Genomic DNA, 26626 nt, shown 5'->3' on the forward strand with positions numbered 1-26626 from the left:
TACAGGGAAATCTGACTTTTTATTTACATTTCTGGGGGCCAGGGAGGGTTTGTTTGTTTTTGTTAACTCTAATCATTTGAGCTATACAGTGTATGGTTTTCTTGGTATTTTCCAAATCAACTCAGTAAGTTATATTTAACAGTCTATGTGAAAATCCCACATGCGGACAAGAAAACAGCCTTGTAACTGGTACCACTTGTAACGGGAAACAACTCATTCTGCCTTGCTTCACACAGTTTGAAAATAATGACTTTTTTGGTTTTTAAAAACAGATTCGTTAATAAAATGAATCATATCAGTTTCCTTACCCATACCCGCAAAATTGAGGTATGTTATTTCTTCATGAATTAGTCAGATTTTTGAATGCCAAGTTTTGAATTCAATCTTGATAAATTAAAAAGTAATAACCTAAAAAAAAAAAGAGCATCTTATGTTTGGCCTTAAACCTTCAAAGGGCACTAAAATAAACCATTACGGTAATCAGAAAGGTCCATGCTGAAAGTATACTTTTCTGATTTTTCCTCCCTTTGTGAATCACTGCCTTAACTAAACACATTATCAACACAAACTGCTGGGTGATCTCCCCTCCTCCTGAGCATAGTGACCCAGTGAACTAAATATCATAGATGATTAAACTAAAAACTTGGTTCCATGTTGAAATGTAATTATTTTCTTCCCGGTAATCTGGAGCCTAGACCCAGATCACAGCCCGGTTCTACCACTCACTACCCATGTGACTTTGAGTTTTACTCTTCCTAGGATTTGGGTTAACCTGGACCAATCTGTGTTATTGAGCAGATTAACTGAGAATCGAAGTATATACACCCACAACCACACATTTTGAAAATTGTGAAATGCTCTATAATCAGTTGTTATATATATATAATCGTCCTCAGGTAGAGGAAAATATACCACTGTAATAGGCTTAGTATTGATAAGAACCTCCTTCTTATGGGGCTTTCCAAAAAAAAAAAAAAAATGGTGGGGGGCAGAGGGAGCTGGGTTTGAATTGTATAGACACTTCATTCAGCTTCTTGTGCTTAAAAGTCGTGTTGGCCTGAGCACAAAGTATGATCTTTTGCAGCAAATGAGGTAATATGTAGGCCTAATCGGGTGAGTTAAGGCCACAGTGACTACTTTGATTTGGAATTTCCCCGCTGTTATCATTTTAAGACAGACTTTCTAATATTCATTTCAAAAGAGAGATGCTCAGATTCTAGAGACACAGATCTAAAGAGGGGCACAGATTCTGCCTCTGTGTGTTACTCGATTGCATTCTCCTTTCTCATGCTGTTCCCTTTTGAGGGGGTGTCCGCTTGCATTGTGGGTGCCATTAGGTAGAGTAAAAAGGCTCAGAATGGACTCGTCTGGCCAAGATGCCAATCTATAGCTTCCTCATCGATCATGTGCTCACTCGTAAGGGTAATGTGATAGTTTTAGCTACATCTAATTCTCTGAGGTTTTATTTCATTTTTAATTCTTTGAAATAGCTGGGCCAATATTTAATTAAGGAAACTTCTCTTCCCATTCTGGGGAAGAAAATTTATTTTGTTACTAAGCATTTTTCTCTGAATATAAGTATCCATGCCATGGTCAGTTATTGTGATTGGTTGGAAATATGCAAAAATAGTGACCGCACTTTATTCCTTTCTGCACATTCATACAAGGCTAATCTATATTTACCCACTCTCATTTTAATTTCTGAAATGTCTTCCCTCCAATATTCAGAGAAAGGAGTACTTTGTTCATTGCCGGTTCATATCTCACTGTTCGCCTCCATCTTACCCAACAGTTACTATCCTACAAAATTATACACTGTATTTACTTTTCTCCAGATTGTCAAATATAGAAACTCTCATGCTAATCTCAGTCTGTGAGAAGAGACATTGCTACTGCTTTTCAGAAGCAAAGGAAGAGTAGGAGGCCAAGACATCACCGTAGGTCACCTTTTATCCTGGAATTTTACATTTTCCTTTATTAACAATGAAATTGATAAGTGAGCTAAATATGATTTGCTTTCAGAAAAGATATAAATTTTATAGTTTTGAGTATCAGATTTCTACTTAGATTGTTTAAGACAGCATTGTAACTCTATGCTGATTGCATCACATCGTGCAGAGGGGCAAAGCAGAGCTTTTAAATATACAAAATGCTTAAAGCCATTGATAGATATTTTAGTGACTTTTTTTCAATAGATTTTTTTTTTCTGTTAGGAAATTATCAGCCTTCTTTACATTGACAGAGTATACAATATTTAAATTTTTAAAATGGATCTGTAATGAGCTGGTTCAGGTTTTAGAAAAACTGTCATAAAGATAGGGGCTTAAAAATTTATTGTGCCCAAAGCATCTTTATAATTTGGCATTATAGTCTTAGAAATATTTAATAGCTTTGCAGAAGGTAATGTAAGGAATTGCTATCTGAGAAAGAGCTATCCTTAATTATGTCTCATTTTTTGTAATTAAAATTTTTTTTTAAACAGCAGGTTCTTATTAGTTATCCATTTTATACATATTAGTGTATACATGTTAATCCCAATCTCCCAATTCATTACCCACCCCTGTCACTTTCCCCCCTTGGTGTCCATACGTTTGTTCTCTACATCTGTGTCTCTCTTTCTGCCTTGTAAACCAGTTCATCTGTACCATTTTTCTAGATTCCACATACATGCGTTAATATACAATATTTGTTTTTCTCTTTCTGACTTACTTCACTCTGTATGACAGTCTCTAGGTCCATCCACGTCTCTACAAATGACCCAATTTCATCCCTTTTAATGGCTGAGTAATATTCCATCATATATATGTACCACAACTTATTTATCCATTTGTCTGTCGATGGGCATTTTGGTTGCTTACATGACCTGGCTATTGTAAATAGAGCTGCAATGAACATTGGGGTGCACGTGTCTTTTTGAATTATGGTTTTCTCTGGGTATATGCCCAGTAGTGTGATTGCAGGGTCATATGGTAATTCTATTTTTAGTTTTTTAAGGAACCTCCATACTGTTCTCCATAGTGGCTGTATCAATTTACATTCCCACCAACAGTGCAAGAGGGTTCCCTTTTCTCCACACCCTCTCCAGCATTTGTTGTTTGTAGGTTTTCTGATGATGCCCATTCTAACTGGTGTGAGGTGATACCTCAGTGTACTTTTGATTTGCATTTCTCTAATAATTAGTGATGTTGAACAGCTTTTCATGTGCCTCTTAGCCATCTGTATGTCTTTGGAGAAATGTCTATTTAGGTCTTCTGCCCATTTTTGGATTGGGTTGTTTGTTTTTTTAATATTGAGCTGCATGAGCTGTTTACATATTTCGGAGATTAATCCTTTGTCTGTTGATACGTTTGCAAATATTTTCTCCCATTCTGAGGGTTGTCTTTTCATCTTGTTTATAGTTTGCTTTGCTGTGCAAAAGCTTTTAAGGTTTCATTAGGTCCCATTTGTTTATTTTTGTTCTTATGTCCATTTCTCTAGGAGGTGGATCAAAAAAGATCTTGCTGTGATTTATGTCAAAGAGTGTTCTTCCTATGTTTTCCTCTAAGAGTTTTATAGTGTGCAGTCTTACATTTAGGTCTTTAATCCATTTTGAGTTTATTTTTGTGTATGGTGTTAGGGAGTGTTCTAATTTCATTCTTTTACATGTAGCTGTCCAGTTTTCCCAGCACCACTTATTGAAGAGACTGTCTTTTCTCCATTGTATTTCCTTGCCTCCTTTGTCATAGATTAGTTGACCATAGGTGCATGGGTAGCTTTGTAGTATAGTCTGAAGTCAGGGAGTCTGATTCCTCCAGTTCCGTTTTTTTCCCGTCAAGATTGCTTTGGCTATTCGGGGTCTTTTGTGTCTCCATGCAAATTTTAAGATTTTTTGTTCTAGTTCTGTAGAAAATGCCATTGGTAATTTGATAGGGATTGCATTGAATCTGTAGATTGGGTAATATAGTCATTTTCACAATATTGATTCTTCCAATCCAAGAACATGGTTTGTCACTCCATCTGTTTGTGTCATCTTTGATTTCTTTCATCAGTGTCTTATAGTTTTCTGAGTACAGGTCTTTGACCTCCTTAGTAGGTTTATTCCTAGGTATTTTATTCTTTTTGTTGCAATGGTGAATGGGATTGTTTCCTTAATTTCTCTTTCTGATCTTTCGTTTTTAGTGTAAAAGAATGCAAGAGATTTTTGTGCATTAATTTTGTATCCTGCAACTTTACCAAATTCATTGATTAGCTCTAGTAGTTTTCTGGTGGCATCCTTAGGATTCTCTATGTATAGTATCATGTCATCTACAAACAGTGACAGTTTTAATTCTTCTTTTCCAATTTGGATTCCTTTTATTGCTTTTCCTTCTCTTATTGCCATGGCTAGGAATTCCGAAACTATGTTGAATAATAGTGGTGAGAGCGGACATCCTTTTCTTGTTCCTGATCTTAGAGGAAATGCTTTCAGTTATTAACCAATGAGAATGACGTCTGCTGTGAGTTTGTCATATATGGCCTTTATTCTGTTGAGGTAGGTTCCCTCTATGCCCACTTTCTGGAGAATTTTTATCATAAATGTGTGTTGAATTTTGTCGAAAGCTTTTTCTGCATCTATTGAGATGATCATATGGTTTTTATTCTTCAGTTTGTTAATATGGTGTATCACATTGATTGATTTGCATATATTGAAGAATCCTTACATCCCTGGGATAAATCCCTCTTGATCATGGTGTATGATCCTTTTAATGTGTTGTTGGATTCTGTTTGCTAGTATTTTGTGGAGGATTTTTGCATCTATATTCATCAGCGATATTGGTTTGTAGTTTTCTTTTTTTGTAGTATCTTTGTCTGGTTTTGGTATCAGGGTGATGATGGCCTCATAGAATGAGTTTGGGAGTGTTCCTTCCTCTGCAATATTTTGGAAGAGTTTGAGAAGGATGGGTGTTAGCTCTTCTCTAAATGTTTGATAGAATTCACCTGTGAATGTCTTGTAGTGGGTGTCTTGTAGACAGTATATAGATGGATCTTGCTTTTGTATCTATTCAGCAAGCCTGTGTCTTTTGGTTGGAGCATTTAATCCATTCACATTTAAGGTAATTATCGATATGTATGTTCCTATTACCATTTTCTTAATTGTTATGGGTTTGTTTTTGTAGGTCCTTTTCTTCTCTTGTGTTTCCCACTTAGAGAAGTTCCTTTAGCATTTGTTGTAGAGCTGGTTTGGTGGTGCTGAATTCTTTTAGCTTTTGCTTGTCTGTAAAGCTTTTGATTTCTCCGTCGAATCTGTATGAGATCCTTGCTGGGTAGAGTAATCTTGGTTGTAGGTTCTTCCCTTTCATCACTTTAAATATATCATGCCACTCCCTTCTGGCTTGTAGAGTTTCTGTTGAGAAATCAGCTGTTATCCTTATGGGAGTTCCCTTGTATGTCATTTGTCGTTTTTCCCTTGTTCTTTTAATAATTTTTCTTTGTCTTTAATTTTTGTCAATTTGATTACTGTGTGTCTCGGTGTGTTTCTCCTTGGGTTTATCGTGCCTGGGACTCTCTGCACTTCCTAGACTTGGGTGCCTATTTCCTTTCCCATGTTAGGGAAGTTTTCAACTATAATCTCTTCAAATATTTTCTCGTGTCCTTTGTCTCTCTCTTTTTCTTCTGGGACCCCTATAATGCAAATGTTGCATTAACAGTGTTAATGTTGTCCCAGAGGTCTCTTAGGCTGTCTTCATTTCTTTTCATTCCTTTTTCATTATTCTGTTCTGTGGCAGTGAATTCCACCATTCTGTCATCCGTGTCACTTATCTATTCTTCTGCCTCAGTTATTCTGCTATTGATTCCTTCTAGCATATTTTTCATGTCAATTATTGTATTGTTCATCTCTGTTTTTTTGTTCTTTAATTCTTCTAGGTCTTTGTTAAACATTTCTTGCATCTTCTTGATCTTTGCCTCCATTCTTTTTCTGAGGTCCTGGATCCTTTTCACTATCATTATTCTGAATTCTTTTCTGGAAGGTTGCCTATCTCCACTTCATTTAGTTGTTTTTGGGGGTTTTATCTTGTTCCTTCATCTGGGACATAGTTCTCTGCCTTTTCATTTTGTCTATCTTTCTTTGAATGTGGTTTTTGTTCCACAGACTGCAGGATTGTAGTTCTTTTTGCTTCTGCTGTCCACCCTCTGGTGGATGAGGCTATCTAAGAGGCTTGTGCAATCTTCCTGATGGGTGGGACTGGTGGTGGGTAGAGCTGGGTGTTGCTCTGGTGGGCAGAGCTCAGTAAAACTTTAATCTGCTTGTCTGCTGATGTGTTGGGCTGAGTTCCCTCCCTGCTGGTTGTTTGGCCTGAGGTGACCCAGCACTGGAGGCTACAGGCTCTTTGGTGTGGCTAATGGCAGACTCTGGGAGGGCTCATGCCAAGGAGTACTTCCCAGAACTTCTGCTGCCAGTGTCCTTGTCCCCGCAGTAAGCCACAGCCACCCCCTGCCTCTGCAGGAGACCCTCCAACACTAGCAGTAGGTCTGGTTCAGTCTCCTATGGGCTCACTACTCCTTCCCCCTGGGTCCTGATGCACACACTGCTTTGTGTGTGCCCTCCAAGAGTGGAGTCACTGTTTCCCCCAGTCCTGTTGAAGTCCTGCAATAAAATCCTGTGAGCCTACAAAGTCAGATTCTCTGGGAATTCCTCCTCCTGTTGCCAGACCCCCAGATTGGGAAGCCTGACGTGGGGCTCAGAACCTTCACTCCAGTGGGTGGACTTCTGTGGTATAATTGTTCTCCAGTTTGTGAGTCACCCACCCAGTGGTTATGGGATTTGATTTTATTGTGATTGCACCCCTCTTACCATCTCACTGTGGCTTCTCCTCTGTCCTTGGACGTGGCATATCCTCCTTGGTGAGTTCCAGTGTCCTCCTGTCGATGATTGTTCAGCAGCTAGTTGTGATCCTGGTGCTCTCGCAAGAGGGAATGAGCGCACGTCCTTCTACTCCACCATCTTCACAAGGACTCTTATGTTTCATTCTTTATTTAACAGATACACTTATTAACTAATTCATGGTTTCTGTTATGCTCATTTCTGTTAGTCTTTAGCTTTGGTTTGTGACCTAACAAAACATGCAGGAATATCTGCTTCTTCACTGTACTTCCAAGCTAAGGAGAGTAACACAGAAATCTTTGTTACAACGTGAATCTTTCGACCTTCCTTCCTTCCTTCCTTCCTTCCTTCCTTCCTCTCTTCCTTCTTTTTTCCCATCTCAATAGATAGTAACTCTCTCACTTATGTTACTCTTGACTGACAGGAAACAGACAGAAAGAACTAGGAATGAGTATAACTCATTGGTATGCCAGTAACATCCTGGCTTCAGCTTATAGTGTCTAGATGTGCTGGTGTATCCAGAATGATGCCCAAGAGAGAAATGTAGGTAAGGAACATCGTGAGCTATTATTTTCCATACATAAGCATGGCATTGCCTTTTTAGTAAGCCGCACACTTAGGATATGCATGGAGTCCCAGTTTCTTCCCAAATACTCCATTTAGTACCATATCAGGGAATGATTCAGGCACTTGAAGAAGTATAATTAGCTATAGGTAGAATAGAATTAAGGAATCCGTCTTTGTTTCTGAATAATGATAATACCATACAGGAGAGCCTCTAGCCCAGTCACCACAGGGTTTCAGGTGACAGTTTAACCAAATCAGTGGGTAATCGCCATTGGGAGAAAGCATCAGCATTCAGCCATGAATGCCTTCTATGCCGTAAGTTGTATAATCATGGGTGTTCCTTTCAGATTGACAGCTCAGCCCAACGTGCTTTACCAAGGATGGTGTTCCTAGCACTTCTGCAGAATCATGAGATACGGGGAATTTAATTTTCCATTACCAACAGGCACTGCATGTCAGCTAAGGCTCTGCTTTCCAGAAGGGAGAGGAGCACTTTCACAAGGGCAACAGACCTTAATAGTATGTACTTAGTTGATTAGGAAGTAGGGGATGATGTGGATTGGAATAAATTCAGGCTTTGTCTTGTCAGGGAGCAAAGGAGTGACCAGATGGCATGGAAATATAAATAATTCTTTGCACATCAGTAAGAGATCTAAAGAGACAATAACTTTTGCTTTGCATAATTGATGACTTAAGTTGTTGTAGTTAAGAGGGAGGAAACTTTTTAAAATGATAGTTCGGTGGGACAGTGTAGTACTGGATTCAGGAACTCTGGATTCTGGTTGGCTGTGACCAAAGCGCTTTGACAGGGTGGACGTGTCAGTTTCTATCTCTAGTCTCAATTTTCTCATCTTTTCAACAAGTCCATAGTTAATGAGATTGTCTCCAAAGCCCCTTCTAATCTTTATCAAACATTCCAGCATTTAGCCAAATATCAATATATACATTCACCCTGTCCTTTTACCTACACATTCCTAGGTTATTGCTTCTTGATTTTACATGAAAAAAAAACACAGTGTTCTGGGATCTTTGAAAATGTTTGAGCCAACAAATACAGTTTGGAGAGGGAGGTATTTATTAGAATATTTCTTAGTAAAAGAATAATGGCAAATCGTGGTCAGCCAGCTCTCCCGTGCCTTCACAATCATGTTTCCATATCACTTTTCAGATTTCTTTGAGCATTGGGAGTGTTATGTGCTTTTGGAGGGATGTTAATCACCTTACAGTAGTTTTATGTCATCCTCTATTTTCCTTCAAGCATAAAAAGCTTTATCTAAAACAGAATGTGGAAGAAGAAACTGTACCTAGATTCACACCCTGTATGTTTATTTTTCTTTTAAGTGTGTTGCAGTTTTTTAAATATATTTTGACACCTTATAGTTGTAACCCACTGTTCTCTTTAATTGCTTATTGTTATTAATTATATAGTGGTAAAACGTAGTTGGCTGCTTGAGCCACTTGGCTGTAAAGAAATTCATTTATCATTATTGCTGTTGGAGCTACAGAAAATTGCCAGCATTCCATCCAGAGATGAATGTTTTTGAGCTCACATCCAGTAGAATTTTGAACACGGGTCAAATCCTTAAGTGTTTTCTTTCTGCTGCTACCCTTTGGTTCTGCTAGTCTCTGCATTGAGGACTTTCATTTTCTCTTATCTTTTGTTTTCAGTCCTTGATTTGCTGCCCTTTCAGTGAAGTTTATATATTATTTTCAGCACTCCATTTAGTGGCCTGTCCAAATAGTTCGCTTTATTTTCTCCTCATATACCCAACTGTACATTTTCCTTCTTAGAATTTCTTTTATAATGCAAATAACATTCCTGCCTTTACAACTTTGTTATATGCACATTTTATTTTATTTATCATTTGATAGTTTTTTATTGACATATAGTTGATTTTATATATATATATATATATATATATATATATATATACTTTGTTTAGGTATTTGAAATTTGAAAAGAAAATCCATTTAGAGAGCCATCATCTGATAGTCTACAATAACATAAGTTCCAGGTTAATTAATATTTTAAAATAAAAAAAGTATCTTCTTTTAAATCATTAATGCAGATTGGACATTGCCTTAGGCCTCACCTTTCAATGAAAGTGGTCGTTATGCCTTTAAGAGTAAATTTAACCCCCTTCTATTCACACTATAAATAATCAGATATATTGAGATTCCCAAATCAGGCAGCCGCCAGTGTAGTGAATGAATGTATGATGTACATATGCAACCGTGGGGATGTGTACTTTCACACACCCAACTACTTCCGATATCTGTAGGTTCTTTAAAGCCGGGCTTAATTTAGAATTCATGCCCCCGCAGCTGCATGTGCCACAGAACAGCCTGGCCAGAGAGCTCGCTGCCTCCTGGAAGCATGACATTAAATTCACACTAGTTAAGCCAACTTAAATTGAGCCTCCTTGAACCTTCCTAAATAAAACTAGTGGCCTTAATTACAATCGGGCAATTTAAAGGTTATGGAGCTGTAACTGGTACTGCAGTATATCACTTTAATAATGCACAGGAAAATTTCTCTAAGGGGCGGCATGGTCTGATTAGAAGAATTCAAGTTTCACAGCACAGTTCCAATAAACTGTTTTTAGAAATCTTACTGCATTTATTGCGCCATTACCTTTTTTTTTTTTTTTTTTTTATTCTTCAAGGCCAAGTTTCTAAGGTCACACCAATAGAACAATAACAATGTGAGTCATTTGCAAATAACGTGCAGTATTGTGATTTTTGCATTGCTGCTTAGGACTTTCTTAGTATCACTACAGACAAAGTGAAAGGGCCTGGAGAAGGTCCCTTGGAAATCTGAGGGCTTCTGGCCCCCTTTATACCCTCATGCTCCATTGCAGATTTGACCTGTGTTCTGGTGTTGAATCCTGATTCTAAACACCACGGTTTAGGGGAAAAGATGTCATCTTTGCCATAAGTCATCAAAAATGTAAGTTTCTTAGAAAGATATTTTCTTTGGAAATGTCTGTCTAGTTTCTTGTCTTAAACCTGTAGTCACTAAAAACCCCTTGGTTGTTGGAATCCGTAATACCTACCGAAGCTGGTAAACCTCATTCCATTTCTTTTGTTTGATTTGGGGGGTTCTGTTTGTTTTGTTTTTAAATCATCAGCAATAGCAACCTATGCCTTCTAGCAAGAATAGACAGATTTTCGGTGTTGAGAGACTTTCTCCTTCAGATAACTAGTGGCTTTATGCCAAGAAGAAGATTTAAAAAAAAAAAAAAGAAAGAAAAGGCCCTGACCCTTGCCATCAACTCAGCAGAGGAACACGGAAACACACCTGACGAGAGCTGTGTCCAGGGCAGGGCTGGAGTTGCTGGCCTACTGCTGTGTGGAATTCATATTAATGGTTGCACCATCTCAGTTCTCCAGGATGTTTTCCCAATAGATTGAACTTTAAAGCAGGTTACGTTTAGTCTATACTGCATGAACTCTTTCAATTTTACCAATTTCTGTGGTTTTTTGGTACAGTACTTGAAGGTAAATATACCTGTACTTCCACCAGTGCCAAAAGTCCCAGATGTGAGGGCATTAATAGGTATTTAATATCAAATAAAAGAAATTTCAACAAAGAGGATAATAAATGCATACATTTGATTTAGTTAAAAGAATAGAGCTTTGTAATATAAGAATGCATAACTATTAAAAATTGCTTAAAACATGAATTGCACATCATGGATGTATGCTGTAGAGACTTCTCTGTGACTTGAGACAAATAAAAGGTAATTATCCCTTCTTTCATATGGTTCTCTTTTTTGGTATCTCAGAAATAAAATGCATAATAACATTTTTTCTCTTGAAATAAGGGATAAGATTGACTCATCAGTTTCCTGCCAGAGATAAGTTGGCAAGTAAGATAGTTATTTTGTTAATACTTCATTTGCCGGAGCATTTTAATCTTATTTCAAAAAATAATGAAGGCAAGCAGCATAAGGTAAATTTGGCTAGTCCAAATTTGTCACATGCAAAGGCTTTAGTGTACAAGGGAATGGAACAAAGTTTTAAAGCTCAATTGATAAATAATTAACATTGTTTTGGTGTTAGTCTTGGCAGTTTGTTCTGGTGAAATTAGATGTAGGACCAGCTAAGTATATATTTCCCATAGATTCGGTATTTATTGAGTCTCAACTTTGAGCCATGCACTATTCTAGGTACTTGGCAAACATCAATACGCAAAACAGGCAAATGTCCTTGCCCTCCTGGAATGGGCCTTGTAGCACGAATTGTTGAGTAACCCCAAACTTAGTTCTTGGCACTCTCTTGGTATGAAGATGTCTGGGGCTGGCCCCTGCCTCTCTCTAACAGGTGAGGCAAGAGCTGAAATGTATTACTGAATTGTGAAATTGGGAGCATGCTGTTTCCAATCATATTGTATGTCTAATTATTATGTGAAGTGGAACTGAATTTTTTTATACTGTCTTGTGCACCCACAAACTTTCTGTCAAGGCAGAGAGCAGAGCAGCACTAAAGATCAGGTGACAAAAACTTTGTAAAAGAGAAAGGGTTGCTTTCATGGATTCAAGTGAACATAAATAAGGAGGAAATGGACTGTTCAAATAAACTGGACCTCTTTCCGTGGAACACAGTGGCATATAGTGAAATCAAAGTTTTATACAAGGAGCTATTTTTTGAAAGCAACCCTAACTTCTAAACAGAACTAGAGATTGTATTTCAGGCTTAGTTGGTCTCCATCCTCACTCCCACCCCCTCCCCACTCTTGCTTCTTCAGAGTTAACAACACTTTTACTAAGAAACATGTACTACTTTCTTCTTTTCTTGGTTAAGAATGTTTTATCTTGGGGAATGGGGTGAGAGGAGCTCAAAGTGATTTTATCAGTGCCTTACCAAAAACTGATGTTTGTTTGTTTGTTTTAATAAAAACATTTGAACCCCAGATGTTTGCCTTTAAAGCTACTTGCCAGCACTGTATAATACACACTCTGAGACTTCAGCTATGCATCCGTCTGTGTTTAGATGAGAAAAATGAAGAAAAGGGTGCAGACCTGGAGGTGCCTACGTACTGGTCAGGTTTAGTCTGCATCCTTAGCCCTGATTCCGAACTTGAGCCACAATATCGCTGCGGAGTCCCCACAGGTGGAGGAAAGCCACCTTTTCAGTGGGTTGTTTGTTTTATTGTTTATTGTTTGAACAGCTTTCCAATGTTTTCGCCTATGTGAGAATATTCTAATAACTGCTACCCAACTGCTAACACAACTGATAATAATAGCCAAGGAATTGGCCAGTAATGCATCTCAGAGCATCTAAACTCCCACTGCCTGCCTCTCCCATCCCAACCCACCTGGACCTCCTGCTAGTTTCCAAGCTGCTGATGTTTATGGGGCTCTAGGCAGCCCCTGGGCTCTTTAAAATCTGCTGGGTACAATGCAGCCTACCCCAGTTGAATCATTTCCTGCTCCAGCCCTGCTGATAATGAGAAGTTCAAGACAGGAAATAACAGTGTCAGTATCAGTGGTTCTGCTTATAAAGTCCAAAACATCATTGTCTTTAGACCACTGGCCAAAAGCAGGTAGTAACTGAGTTCAGTGCAGACCTGCACCTTGTAGGTCTCCTTGAAATAAGATTCTGGCTGAGGCATAGGGGATGTTTATCATTTTGCTTTTCTTGACATACCTAAGGGTTAGACATTTTGTGTGTGGATAGACAAAGCTGAGGTACCCAAGCCTCATTTACTCTTGGGATTCCCAGTCAGTGCCCTTCCTGTCTTATTGGGAGTCTTATGCTTGTATCTCGTACTTCTCTCTTATGTGGCATAGAAATACTGACAGTGCCAGACATTCTCATGTTGCCATTGAGAAAAATCCAAGAAAGTGCTGTGACAGTCTTCAGGCAACATTCATTTTCATGTTGAATTGTTCAGAAGGATAGGGCAGTACTTTTTAACCAGTGTAAGGAAAAGGTTCACACAATATTCAGTATTTTCAAATGCTCCCTTACTTTGGGGGCTTAATGACTAATCTAGTGGCCGACTTTGAGGGCTGAGTAATATTCCCCATTGCCAAATTAGCACTTCAGTGTGTTTGTGTTACAGTTGTGAAATATGTGCTGTATATAACACAGCAGATTACAGTGGCCTGAGCACTATGAACCTAGAAAGATGTGATGGCTGTGTGCATGGTAAATTGCAGTACAGTCTGCCTATTTTTCTACTCCTGGTTTCTAGGGTGAGCCAACGTAGCCAAGGGGTGAGTTTTGTCATGTACGGCTTTTCTTTGTTACTCCTCAGACCCCTAGCTTATAAATGTGTGCTTGGAAATTAACTCAAGGAAGAGGAGAAGCAAAGTAGAGGGTTGGGGGTTGGGAATTGGTTTAGGGCATAGTTTTCTTGGATTTAAAAATATATATAAGGATACAGCGGTACACACATTCAAACTGGAAAAATTGCAACTGCAGGGCATTTGATTCCTCTGTTTGTATTCTGAGGGCAGAGTTTACTCACTCAGTTCAGAGCTTTTAAGTATGGCCCCTGCCACGTGATGATGCACCAGGAGGGGTTTCTAGCTTTGGACTTCAGCCTATAGATTTATGCAGTGGAAGGGGCTGGAGGACCCTTCTGGCCAGTCTCGAGGGTAAGTGAGAGAAGGAGTTCTCCTTATAAACCGTTACAAATTGGTCCTTAGTAATGGCTGCAGTGTTGATCAGATGATATTAGGAGTCCCCCAGTGATTCCTTGGATAACAGCTACATGTAAGTCAACCACTGAACATTTGCTTGTAGCTGCTCTAGATTTTTGTTTTTACTGAAGGAAAAGGAGTATAAACATGAGACACACAGTCTAGAGGCTGCTTAAAGGGTTTCTCTTGTTTAAAGCTTATATTGAAATGTCAGTGTCTTGTGTTCAGCTAACAATTGCCGTGTTGGAGCTTATAACGTGGGTTGTACTTGAGCACCCGAATGGTAGCTATTATTTTTTCTGTTACGAAACTGACTGATTAATAGTTGTGTTCATCCAGGTTTTAGAAATTGGAGAGAGAGAAATTATCATTCCCCTTTGAACTGGCCTTAGACAAACAGATTTTGTTCTTGTAGCACATGATGATAGTAAATGATTATCACGTTGCCTTCTAAGGCAAGGAGGTTGTATTGCGATTATGTATTCAGATTCTTTCCTTTGCAACATTTAATATTAGAGTAAATATTTACATTAGCATCAGTCTCTTCTATGTAGACTTGATTCCTGTTTACATTTATGTTCACACTTAAATGAAGATTAACAAATGGAAATAATTATTTTAGCTGAAATTTAAATACATGTGACATTATTTCTCACTTATACCCAAACTATCTTTAGTCATGCTTTAAAATGTTCTCATTTATACCCAAACCATCTTTGGTCATGCTTTAAAGCGGTTGACCAGGACAGGAAGTTGCTGGCCGCCAACACATTCTCTGTGGTAAGAGCTTCACTCTTGCCTTTCCTGACATTGGACCCACAGTGCTGGCGGCATGCATGCTCCCCTGCACCGGGACACAAGAGAGAGGGGTTTTCTGTTTGTTCTGGAAAGGTGTGGGTTTATACTGAAAGCTCCATATTCTTCTCATTCAGTGGGTTAATACACACTGTGATGCTTCTCTCTCTCTTCCCATGTGCTAGTTTCTGCTTTCACATGTATTTGGCTAGAATACTTTTCAGTCTAATGTTCAGAATTGGAGTCTTTCTGTACTTCATAATATTGCTCATTTTCTGTCTAACTTCTGGCATTCAAAATTTCAGTGTTGTAATCGATCTTTATTAGTAGGGTATAAGAAAGATAGTGGTTTTTTATTCTTTAATTTTCAAAGTAACCCATAAAGGCAAATTATGCTTATTGTAGAAAATCTGAAGAAGATAGATAAGCAAAAAAGAGGAAGAAAAGTCTAGAAGTTTCTTCCATAGATGCCACCTATAACTCTTAATAAAAAATAGGGCTGCACTAGCCTATTATATTCTTAATGGAATATTGTAATGGTTATTAAATCAGTTGACTCAGAATCTCTTTTTAATAAATGAGTCAGACTCTATTATTATCCAATTACTGTCAGTTGCTACCTTTCCGGAGAGCAGAAATGGTTACTTTGATTGAATTTTTTAAGCTTTTGGCACCTTTAGGAAACAAGGTGAGAGTTGTGGCTTCCTGGGTAAAGTCCTTGAGTCTAAGGCTTAAATTGACCTGAAGCTGGAGGTGTTGATAGTGCCACCTCATGAACATGGACGTTTAATGGAAACCATGGTTACTCTGTACTGTTCTTGAGGACCTATCAGATAGGAAGAAAGAAGGAGGGAAGCTCGGTTTTTAAAGGAAACAGAGCTTAACTGAGCTTGATCCCCCAGGACTAAGGGTGTTTTCGAAATTCTTTGAAAATTAAGACACTGCCCTTTGCCACACAATGCAAATATAGAATGAATGATAACTGAGTTAAACAGAGACTAAGTATAAACTTTGGAAATTCTTATTATAAATAAGTTTCATTAGTTTGCCATTATTCTCTGTCCCCCCCCACTTCAATTTTTAAAAGTACAAAATAAATTCTATTAACCAGCTGTAACCATGTTTTGGGTCCCCCTCTCTCTCTCATTCATTATCATTTGACCCTGTGGTGATAAGTAAGTGTGAACACGGGGAAATGAGCAGAGAAGTTAACAACAGCGAGAGGAATTGGTGGGTATGTCCATTGTCTAGGTTGGAGCATCCTGGCTTTTGCTTATCTATCATTTGCTGTGTAATAATTCAGATATATTTTCTGTCCCACTCAAATAACTAGGACAAGTTATTTGTTGGAAAAGACCTCTATGTAACTTAAAAATAAAAGGCAGATAGAACGTCCAACATTTTTTTCAATATTACAATGTGCTTTTAAACTATAAAGAGTTCTGAAAATGCTGGGCGCTATTGTTATTATCGTTGCTGTTGGTGCCCTCACAAAGCGTGGAATTCATGGAAAAGAAGTTGCGCTAATGATGCATAAATACTTTATGAGCGTGTGTCACCTTTTTGTGAATCCACTGGACTAAATTTTGATTATTTAACATTTTGTGATGGAACTTCTCCGTTCTTTGGATAGGAAATAAATAAAAATCGATGAGGACATTTTCCTTATACTGATATAAATATATCTTATGTATTTTCCCTTCTATTATTTTTCCAAACAAAATACTCATAGTCAAGAAAGATAACATCACATTGAACATCACCTTAACGCACATAATTTACGTTATGTTCATGTAACAGTCAATCATTATCCCCAAGAAAACCCACCAGGCCTATGTATGTTCCTTGACAAACGTTGCAAGTTTAAGAATTCTGGAACATATGTGTATAACTTCTTACACCCATAGACCATATCTTGGTTCTTGTGCAAAACACATAATTTAAAGACGAAGTTAGAACTCTTAGGTACCTTCTTGGTATCACAATAAAGGTATACAGCACTGAGGGAATAGGAAACATTTAAATTTGGCAAGTATTTCTGACGATTAACTTACTGACCCAATTCCCTACAATAAATAGTGTTTCTTATATTATTCAATATCCAAAATTTAGAAAAATTTTGGTGCCTTTAGGATTAAAAAAAAAAGAGAGAGAGAGAAAGGAACAGATAAAAAACCTTTGATCTTATATAATCCCTAAAGCTTTTTGTATAACCCCTAGTCATGTCAGTATGCACAATTAAACTCCTTCTTACATAATTATAATCAAGGAATTTACTGTGCCACCCAAATACAGAGTAGGTTTTTATCTCCTGTGAAATGTAGACAGTACTGGGTGGCTTAATTAGTGCTTTGCTTCTCTTTTTACAAATTCCAATCCTCTGCTTCTAAAGACTCATACTTGCGTGAGAAGAAAGATTAGGAATACAAATAGAGTGATTTTACTCCAGTTAGCTAATAATAATTCACTTTGTAATTGGGCCTTTGTGTTGCCAGTAATATCAACTGGTGAAGGACTTCTGAATGCATGTGGTGTTGAGTAAAAGGAAATAACTTTGGAGTGCAGACTCGTTACCCCTACGGTGTAAATATGTCTTTCATTCCCTAGACCTAGACTATCTGACACAGATGTTCCTTAGTAGCATTTCTAATCTTTGCAAATAAGAGAAGATAAAAGTATAACTTGATAACATTTCAGATTAAACTGAAGCCTCCTAGCCCTTACTTTTCCTAATGAGAGTCTTGGGAATAGCTGGTGTATGCCATAGTATGTCTGCTAAGATCATGGACCCTGAGGCCAGGCTGCCTAGGTTTAAGTTCTGGTTCCACCAAGTATTGCTCCTATGACTCAGAGCAAAATCAGTTCAACTCTCTGGGTGTCACTTTCCTCATCTGTAAAATGGGAATAATAGTAGTTGTTGTTGAATTCGATGAATTCATGTCTGCAAGCACTTAGAACAACAGTGTCTGGAACACAGTAAGCACCAAAGAAGTGTTAGGTTGTTCATTCTAGTGCTATGGGTTTTCATTTCTTATTACTGCAAATTGAAACAAGTTAGAATAATCCTTAAATGTATAATTTCATAAACATTTTAATGAGGAAAAGAACTTAAAAATAATGTTTTCTGTCTATAACACAAACTTTTCATTTTATATAGCAAGTGTTTTTACATCAAAATATTTTTCTACCTGTTCCTGAGGTATCAAAGAAAACTCCAGGACTAGTCAAAAGTGAGCCTGGAGCTCATGAAAGTGCCTTTGGAGAAAGACAGGCAGAGTCTAGATCTGAGGGTAAAACTGAAACTGTCTTACAAAATAAAGGGAGCAATGAACTGAGAAGATATGGGGGACTGGGAGTTTCAAGCAGGAAAAAAGAGCATTTATAAAACACTATGAGCATTAATAATATTTCAAAATTGCCAGAAAATCTTGGAAGTAGAAAAAGGAAGTCTTCAATGGGAAAACCACTAAAAACCTTATGGTTAGTAATAGAAACCTCTAGAACCTTCTAGATAAACCAGAGGAGAAGCCTGGGGAGAAGCTGTTCATTTTTCTATGGGTCCTTTATTTCAGGACTTTGGAAATACACAGCCCATAAAATCTTGCTAGTTAGAGAAGAGGAGATGCCTCGTTATTGACACACCAATTTTCCTTTAAAAGCTTAATAAAATGCACTACCCCAAGGTAAAACCTGCCTTGTGATTATCATTCGATTTTAAATTCCAGAAATGTTTCCAATTGATATAAATTCATAAATAATGTGAAGTAACCATATATACTACTACACATTTATATTTGGGGCTGGAAAGAGTTTAATGTATGCAGTTATAGTTAACTCACTAGTCTGTCAAAGATGTGATGGGTGTCAACTTTTCTGCTCACACACTTTTCTTAACAGATGAAGGACTGAACCATGAGTGCAAACTCTGCAGCCAGACCTTCGACTCCCCTGCCAAACTCCAGTGCCACCTGATCGAGCACAGCTTCGAAGGGATGGGCGGTACCTTCAAGTGTCCCGTCTGCTTTACAGGTAGGAAGATTATTTCTGGAAAACTCTGGAGAGTTTCTCAGCCACATCCTGTCTTTCCTACCAGGACATACTTCCCACTGCTATGGCCTTTTACAGGTCTGACTTCAGTTCAATTTGGGAAGAAGACGTTTGATTTCTGCTGATTAGCATTATCGATCGCCACCTACTTTAGAGGCTCAAACGGTCAGGAAGGTTAACTGTCAGGATGAACAAATGGCATTTCAGGTTCTCTCAGAAGTTTGCACTTTTCCATTTGTAAAATGACATCCGTGTTTCGTTCACTTTTCTCCTCTCGGTGTTAAGAGGTTAGCGAGGCAAAGGTGGCTTTTTCATCCTAAGACATGGGACTAAAAGAAGTACAGCCGTGTTGTCAACACGTCTGTTATTTTAACGTGGAGAATTTTATGACACTCCCCCTATGAAATATAAAGGCATTATTAAAACCCTCCCCTAATTCTTTGAACTAGAAAACAGATTAAATGAACACATTAGATGAGGCCTTTATTTCCTATGTCACTGGATTTTTAAAATAGAAGTTGATATAAGTTTACACTTTTAAGAAGAAACTTTTATGAGACGTTGTAACATTATAGTTTTCGGTGGCAGCAGCAGCAAAAAAAAAAAAAGAAAGAAAAAATGCAAATCAGAAACTATAAATTGAAGCCCATAGGGGTTGAAATATGATCACACACGTTTCTGCTGCTCCCACGACAATGACAAAGTTATTTTGGAAAATCCTTTGTGATATAATTTTGCCTGTGTCTTGGACTCATTGGTCAAACCCCTCAAGGCCATGTTTCCTTCTTATTTGTCAGAAAAAGCAAAACAAAACAAAAACATCTCCTCTCAAAAGTGACTTCCTGGTTTGCGGTGTAAAATCCCAAAGCCTTGGTATTAACCTTCACTGCATTCAGCCTGTAGATTTCTGTCCTGTAATAAAATAAAAAGAGAGAGGCCATGTTCCTACACAGTTAGCACACGTAGTACCAGACTATGCTGGTGCTTCTGCCTTTACCATTTGCCTGTGAGGCTCCTTCATTCAATAATGCCATCAGCCACTCCTTATTTTGGAACTATTTTTTGATTCCTCCAAATTTGTATTTAAAATATATATATTATGTTTTCACCATAACGTAGTATTTGTCTTAATACAATGAGTCAGGAGTCTGGGTTCTTTATAAAAGCTCCTAATAAGTCTTCATAAGGAGGAATGGGTCATAGATCTCCTCATGATTAAGACCCCTAGTAAAACAGCCCTTTCATCTTGTGGCCAGGAGCCTTGTAAAATGTGCTAAGTTAGATAGAGATTTGTTGCAGATCAGTATAAAAACCCCATTTCTTTTGGTTGATGTAGGTAAGAGACAAAAATGCATTAATCATGAACGGTCTGCCTTTCCTGTGCTGACAGACCTGAATTGTTTTAGTGTATCTTGAAGTAATTTTAGAAAAAGCAATTAAAAAAAAAAAAAACAACCTTCCAATATAAAGCGTGTTAGGGGGAAGAAGAAATCTGAGCAGTTTTTTAAGGTAATGAGAAATATGATTAAAATGTATGACTCACAAGAACAATATTCTAATATTTTAGGTTGGCTGGCAATTAGAATAATTTTAATGATTAGAGTCAAAGTCAAATGCCAGCATCTTTAATAAATCCTTTCCCTGCCTATACAGATTAATATTGTAGATGCAAACTTTTTTAGGTCACAGTGCACCAGGCATCCATCAGAAGTCAGTTCTGCCAACCCAAACACTGCCTCTGGCATATACAATTTAATTATTAATAGTATGTCTCCTAGGTAAACTGTTACACAGTCTTAGGGCCTTGTTTTGTAGTCATTAAAATTGAACATGTTTATATTATTGAAACCCTTGCATTCAGTGTATAGGCTGAGTTGATCTTAAAGTATCCAAAGAGAATTTACCTGCCGTTCTGTTTCACATTTATAGACAGTGCCCCAGAGTAGCTGTGGGATATAATTTTTAGCATTAACACATTTAAATAGAGAACTGTTTGGTAGCTATGACTTTAGGCAATTACAATAAACAGGGTTTTGGCATCTATGATTTCTTAACCTCTGGGTTGCTGAGAAATAAGAATCATTTCTGTTCAGACAGTGCTGTGCATTTGACAATTTTCGTTTTAAAAGATTTATGGGGGGCAGGGCCTCGATAAACCTTTACTTTGGAGCGGTTTGGGTTCAATTAGGTGCTCGCTCGGTAGAGTGCATCTTAACAAAAGCCAGAGACCCAACCACGAGCACGTGTGACTCAGCTCTCCCCAGGCCCCTGGCAGTGGTCACACCCAGAAGGTACGCCATTCATTCTGCTCCGTCTGCAGCTGTTCACAGGGAGTCATGGACGGAGGGCATTTCGGAATGAAAATAACCCCAAGTTCACTCTTCTTTTATCATTTCAGTGTTTGTTCAAGCAAACAAGTTGCAGCAGCATATTTTCTCTGCCCATGGTCAAGAAGACAAGATCTATGACTGCACACAATGTCCACAGAAGTTTTTCTTCCAAACAGAGCTGCAGGTAATATCCCCATGAGGAGGGCTGGCATTGAACTCAGGTGCTCTTCTTATAGGAAACAAGGGCATTTTACATCTGGATTCACAGTATCAGTCACCCTGGGCCACCATGATGCTTCGTGTGTGCTGGGGCAAAGGGAAAATTAGAGGCTGGATTAACAGACACCAAAGTAATTTTGCCTCTGGCTGCTGTCAATCATAAAAAGAACTAGAACAGACCTATAATTGGATCTTCTGACCCAGTGTGATAGACTTAGGGGTCAGGTTTATTGGACTGTAGGATCATTCACCTCACTTGTCAGGGCCCATTCTCCCAAACCCTGTTTTATTCATGTTCCGTTCCCACTGGGCTACAGGCTGGATGGATGTCCAGGTTATTGTTGTCCTGAGGGGCTGAAAATTGGAAGGGAGAAGGGAAGAGAAGAAAGAAGCTATACTCTTGTCCAGTGTGTTTCTTCTCCTTAACGGAATAGAATAATTATTACTTAGTGACAGCCTTATAGTTGCAAATTTTGCACCCAAAGACTTTTTAGCCTTGAATGTCCCACTTGCTAGATGTGTGACCTTGCGCTGGTCCAAAATGTTTCAGAACCTCGGGTACGAAGAAATAATAGACAGATGTAACACTCACAGGGCTGTTGTTAGGTAAAAATGAAATAACAGGTCTGAATGTAGGGTATAAACTCTAAACTATAATAGAAATGTTTGGTCAGTTTGATGATTCTTAGCAATAGACTGGTGTCAGTCAGAGACCTGGATCCTAACCCAGAAATGTCCCTTATTGTAAAAAGAAAATAAGTCTATTTTCCCCCCTCTTACTTCATCTGAAAAATGGGCCTAATATATATCTTCATTTTTCAGATGGAATGATACAAGAGTAACATGCCTTTGTTAAATCTTGTTGGTGCCCTTGGAGGGGAATGGATTAGAATTCAAAGTTATTTCATTATTGTGAGCATTATTATTAACAGTAAAGTTATTTAGACTAAAATAGGGTGGGGGTGATTTTTTTTTTTGTCCTTTGGTACTGAATTCCCTAAACAACCAGAAGAGGGTCTGATGTGATTGATGTGGTTGAGGCAGGACTAAGGGACCCAAAGCCCCACCCACTCCTTCATCTCCCATCCCATGCTGTGGACCCTGGGGCAGCTTTGGACCTCCTTGGGCTCTGAGGAAGCCATATTTATGTGAAGTTTGTATCAAAATAAGGAATTTACAGTTTATCTTCTCAGCTTTCATCCTACTAGTGAACAAATAGCAAATAAGGACGTCAGATAAAATATATATGAAAGAATGGGTGATGCTATTTAATCGTTATAATGTGTCAATGCACCAATGTTAAAGTTGCTATATTAACTTTTCATCACTTCAAAAAAGAATTCTACTCTGTCACATCTGTTTGTGAATTGAATATAGAAGATAGACCAAGTTAGACTATTATTTAAAAGTATACTTCATGAAAGTAACCTAAATTTCTATTGGAAAATATAGTATTCTTATTGCAATAGGTATGGAAGGATAAGTCCTTTGAGTTTTTAAGATTGTAAAGGATATGGCTAGTACACCTAAATGATGCTGTTAATTAGTATGTAAACTGTGAAGCAGAATTCATAATAGCTTAAAATCAGAGTTGTAGAGATTCTGTAGAGACTGGCTTCTATCTAATGTTCCTGGAAAAAAGTTTGCAACAAATCCACTTTTGTACTATATTAGTAGGTTCTAGTGCTACTGACCTGGTGGTCACTTCAATGTCTTTCATTAAAAGAACCCCACACTCCAGCAGTGGTGGCCTGTGGCCCATTGGCGAGCAGACAAAACTAAGCAATTAAGCATATCCTTCAGGACTCCAGGTTTCTTCTATGGTGTATTTTAGGGTTTCATGGAAAGGACAGTATTCTCTCTTTCCATTACTGTATAGACCAGGGGTTCTCCACCTCTTTGATCTCAGGATGCCTTGACACAAATTATTGAAGACCACAAAGGGCTGTGATTTATGTGGGTTACTATCTGTTGATATCTTCCATATTAGAAATCAAAATTGAGAAATGTTTTAAACGTAAAAATACACAAATACACAATTCTACTAGCTGTTGGAGAAATTATATCTTCCAATGTCAAGTAGCCCCTAGAAGATACCACTGTACACTCATGAGTTAATGAGAGTATAAAGGGCAAACATTGTCTTAATGTTATTATGAAACTAGTCTTGACCTAACAGACTCCCTGAGAGGATCTAGGAGACCCCCAGAGGTCCCCCAGCCACACTATGAACTGCTGGTATAGAAGACATAGTACCGAACACAAAACTGTTTCTGAGTCTTTAAGACCTTATGAGGTCAAACATCTCTCAAAACATTTCTGACTCATTCATTCAAATTGTGATCTGGGCCAAAATAAGACTTCTTTCATAATCTGAAGCTATACCCTTATTTTTCCAATCCCACAACTCAGAATCATACATATTTGGCCTTGATGTGAATACTCAGGTTTAAAATGTACATCATTCCTTTGATAAGAACAGTATTTATAGTTAAAATGTGATAATCATTACAGCTAATAGCCACAGTCATTGAAATATCTATGTAGGTCTGTTTTCTAAAATCCCTAGTAATAACAATGGCTTTTAGTTTCAATACATTAAGAAAAATGGATCAGAGTTAACTTTACTTCTTCTGGTTTTGAGACCTTTTTGATTTTTATGGTTTGAACTTAGAGGTTCACAGTCCTGTGCGTTTGTCTTCATTACCCACATCACATTATACCTGTGCTTAGAGGATGGAATTAATATGACTTTTATATATTGATTTATTTCCTGCATAGAAAGTGGTCGGGGTAGGTATACAAAAAATACAGTTTTGTGCATTTCTAGAATAAGGGGGGAAATCAAGTGAAATTAAGGTGACAATAGAAAATAAGATCGGTAACCAAAATAATAACAGAGTAGAAAAATGAAGCCCCTTTACCAGCCCACTGTAGTTCGTGCCTCGGTATGAAAATTAACGCAGATTTTGAAATTGATCCATGTCATACCACTTAAATTCATCTACTTTTTTATGCCGCTAAAATTCAGAAAGAAGGACTTTTCACAAGAGGCATTTTATAAACCAAATGCCCAAGAACTGGAGATTGGAGATTTGAAAGCATATAGTTTATTTGGCTCTTATACCAGAGTGAGACTAATAGGGTAGGTTTAGGGTGAGCATTCAGAATTGCCCAGGAACATCACTGTGGTGTATCTTTTAATGGTGCATAAACGATTTCATGACCATAATAAGTAATTTACATTTCTGTCACTGTTTATACCCAGTTAAAAACACAAAAACATATTTTTGAGGATAGAAGTGCTTTGTTGGATATAAAATTACACACACACACACACACACACACGGAGATGTGTTATTTTCATTAACATCACTTACAGTACTAGTCAGAATTCAAATAATTCCTCATAATACACTGTCCATCTTCAGGAATCAAGGACTTAGGCATCATCCTTTGACATCACAGACCACAGTTGCTTTTAGAATTAAGCAAGATGAAACCTCTGTTTCCTATGGGACACTCCATCTAGGACTTGCCAGTGTGAAAGCTATTGTCTTTGCATGACCTCTAGACCTTTCTGACCAGAAGTTCTAAATGCCAGTCCAGGGATGTGTAATGTATAATTCCTGGCAGGGTATCATCTTTTTTCTTCTGGTAGAGTTTTCCCCCGTTCTTGCAAGGAATTCTAATATACTTCAAAGGCCACCTAGCATGCTGGTAGGGAAGATGTGCTTTGGAATAAGAGTGCATTATTTGAACTAAGTGAACATTTTGTTATTTTAAAAGCAAATGAATATCTTGAATGTTTCACATGTTTTCCTAATAGACCTCAAAACTTTTTCTGCAGAACTTAAGGAAGCTGCTTTGAGAGAAGGATAGTATGGTCCAAGAATAATATCCTACAATGCATATTTGTATCCGAAGTGGTTTATACAGGTGTGGGCAAGTGGTGTGTTTGTAAAACTTCTGTTGAATAGGCCACTTTCTTTCAATACAGTAATTACTGTTTAATTGGTGCCTCTAGAAAAACTACAATTCAGTGGCAGTGATCAAATCATCCTCTTCCAATGTGTCCCCATAGAGAGTTCTCTTAGGCATCATGTTGTGAATTTAATGGACATAGAGGGAATTCCAGCGGTGGGAAGAGGGGGAATTGGCCTAGATGAACTTGAGGCTCTGAGATGCTGGTATTAAGTTCCTTTTGAGTCAAAGATTATTTTGATACTTGGCCTTCCCTTCATTAATTCATGGATGCAGTATTTTCCACGTACAAAATAAAGTAGTGCTTTGACATTCTGAGGGATACGCCAAAACTTTCAGCTATCGCTAAAGTTTAAATACATAATTGTCTCTACAGCTGTTTGATTTCTTCTCAAATCACTTTCCCGCCAAATCAGCCTGATTTTGATGCATATTTTTCACACCACAGCATCACTGTTGCTCAAGTTTTATGGTCACCTTTCTGAAAGAAAAATGAATTACTGCATATGGGATGGGACATACAGGACAACTATACAGCATTGAAATGTGCTGCTATGTGGCTGACTGGGTCATTCACTAACTTAGCTCCTTACGTAAACTAGCCTTTTAATAATTGTTATATAAGTTTGTGTCTCAAAGTATTAAGTAACACATGCTGAGGCATTGAAGAATCCTTGTTGGGAATCCCCTGGCGGTCCAGTGGTTAAGACTCCACGCTTCCACTACAGGGGGCACGGGTTTGATCCCTGGTCAGGGAACTAAGATCCTGCAAGCCGTATGGTGAGGCCAAAAATAAAAATAAGAGATTGAATGTATTAAAAAAAAAAAAAGTGAGCCTTTAAAAAAAAAGAGTCCTTGTTAATGACCAAACCACAGATACCATACTATAGACTGCTATCATCCCTGTACCGTTCTGAGGTAAGAAAATATATTTATTAATTTAAAAATATTTATAAAAATATAATTTTATCATTTTCAATTTACCATGGCCCCAAGCTCTCTATGACATATCGAAAATAATTAGAAATATATAATATTTACAGTCTACTAGAAAAGATTTACATATGATTAACTCTCATATGAGGTAATATGTGATAAATTGTTCTAAGTATTCCAAGAGAAAATGTTTATTCTCCAGCTGGGGGAATCGAGAAAGCCATCATGTGGGAAGCATTCAAGCTGGTTTTGAA

General features: G+C 37.8%; 1 protein-coding gene across 6 annotated transcripts in view; it reads left to right on the top strand.

Annotated features, from left to right (window-relative positions):
• ZNF521 (zinc finger protein 521) overlaps positions 1-26626 on the top strand; it is a 279324-nt gene that overhangs the window by 231586 nt on the left and 21112 nt on the right. For 5 of the 6 annotated variants that reach the window (XM_082417818.1, XM_082417813.1, XM_082417814.1 and 2 more), the window contains 2 exons: positions 18754-18885; positions 21302-21417. In XM_082417818.1, coding sequence (XP_082273944.1) covers positions 18754-18885; positions 21302-21417 — 248 coding nt within the window. Of the gene's footprint in view, positions 1-18753; positions 18886-21301; positions 21418-22274; positions 26239-26626 lie in introns of those variants that run through there. The other variant, XM_082417816.1, reaches the window with a different exon arrangement.

The sequence above is a fragment of the Balaenoptera physalus genome (genome assembly GCF_965194825.1).
Source record: "Balaenoptera physalus genome assembly, chromosome: 12".
Taxonomy (NCBI): Eukaryota; Metazoa; Chordata; class Mammalia; order Artiodactyla; family Balaenopteridae; genus Balaenoptera; species Balaenoptera physalus.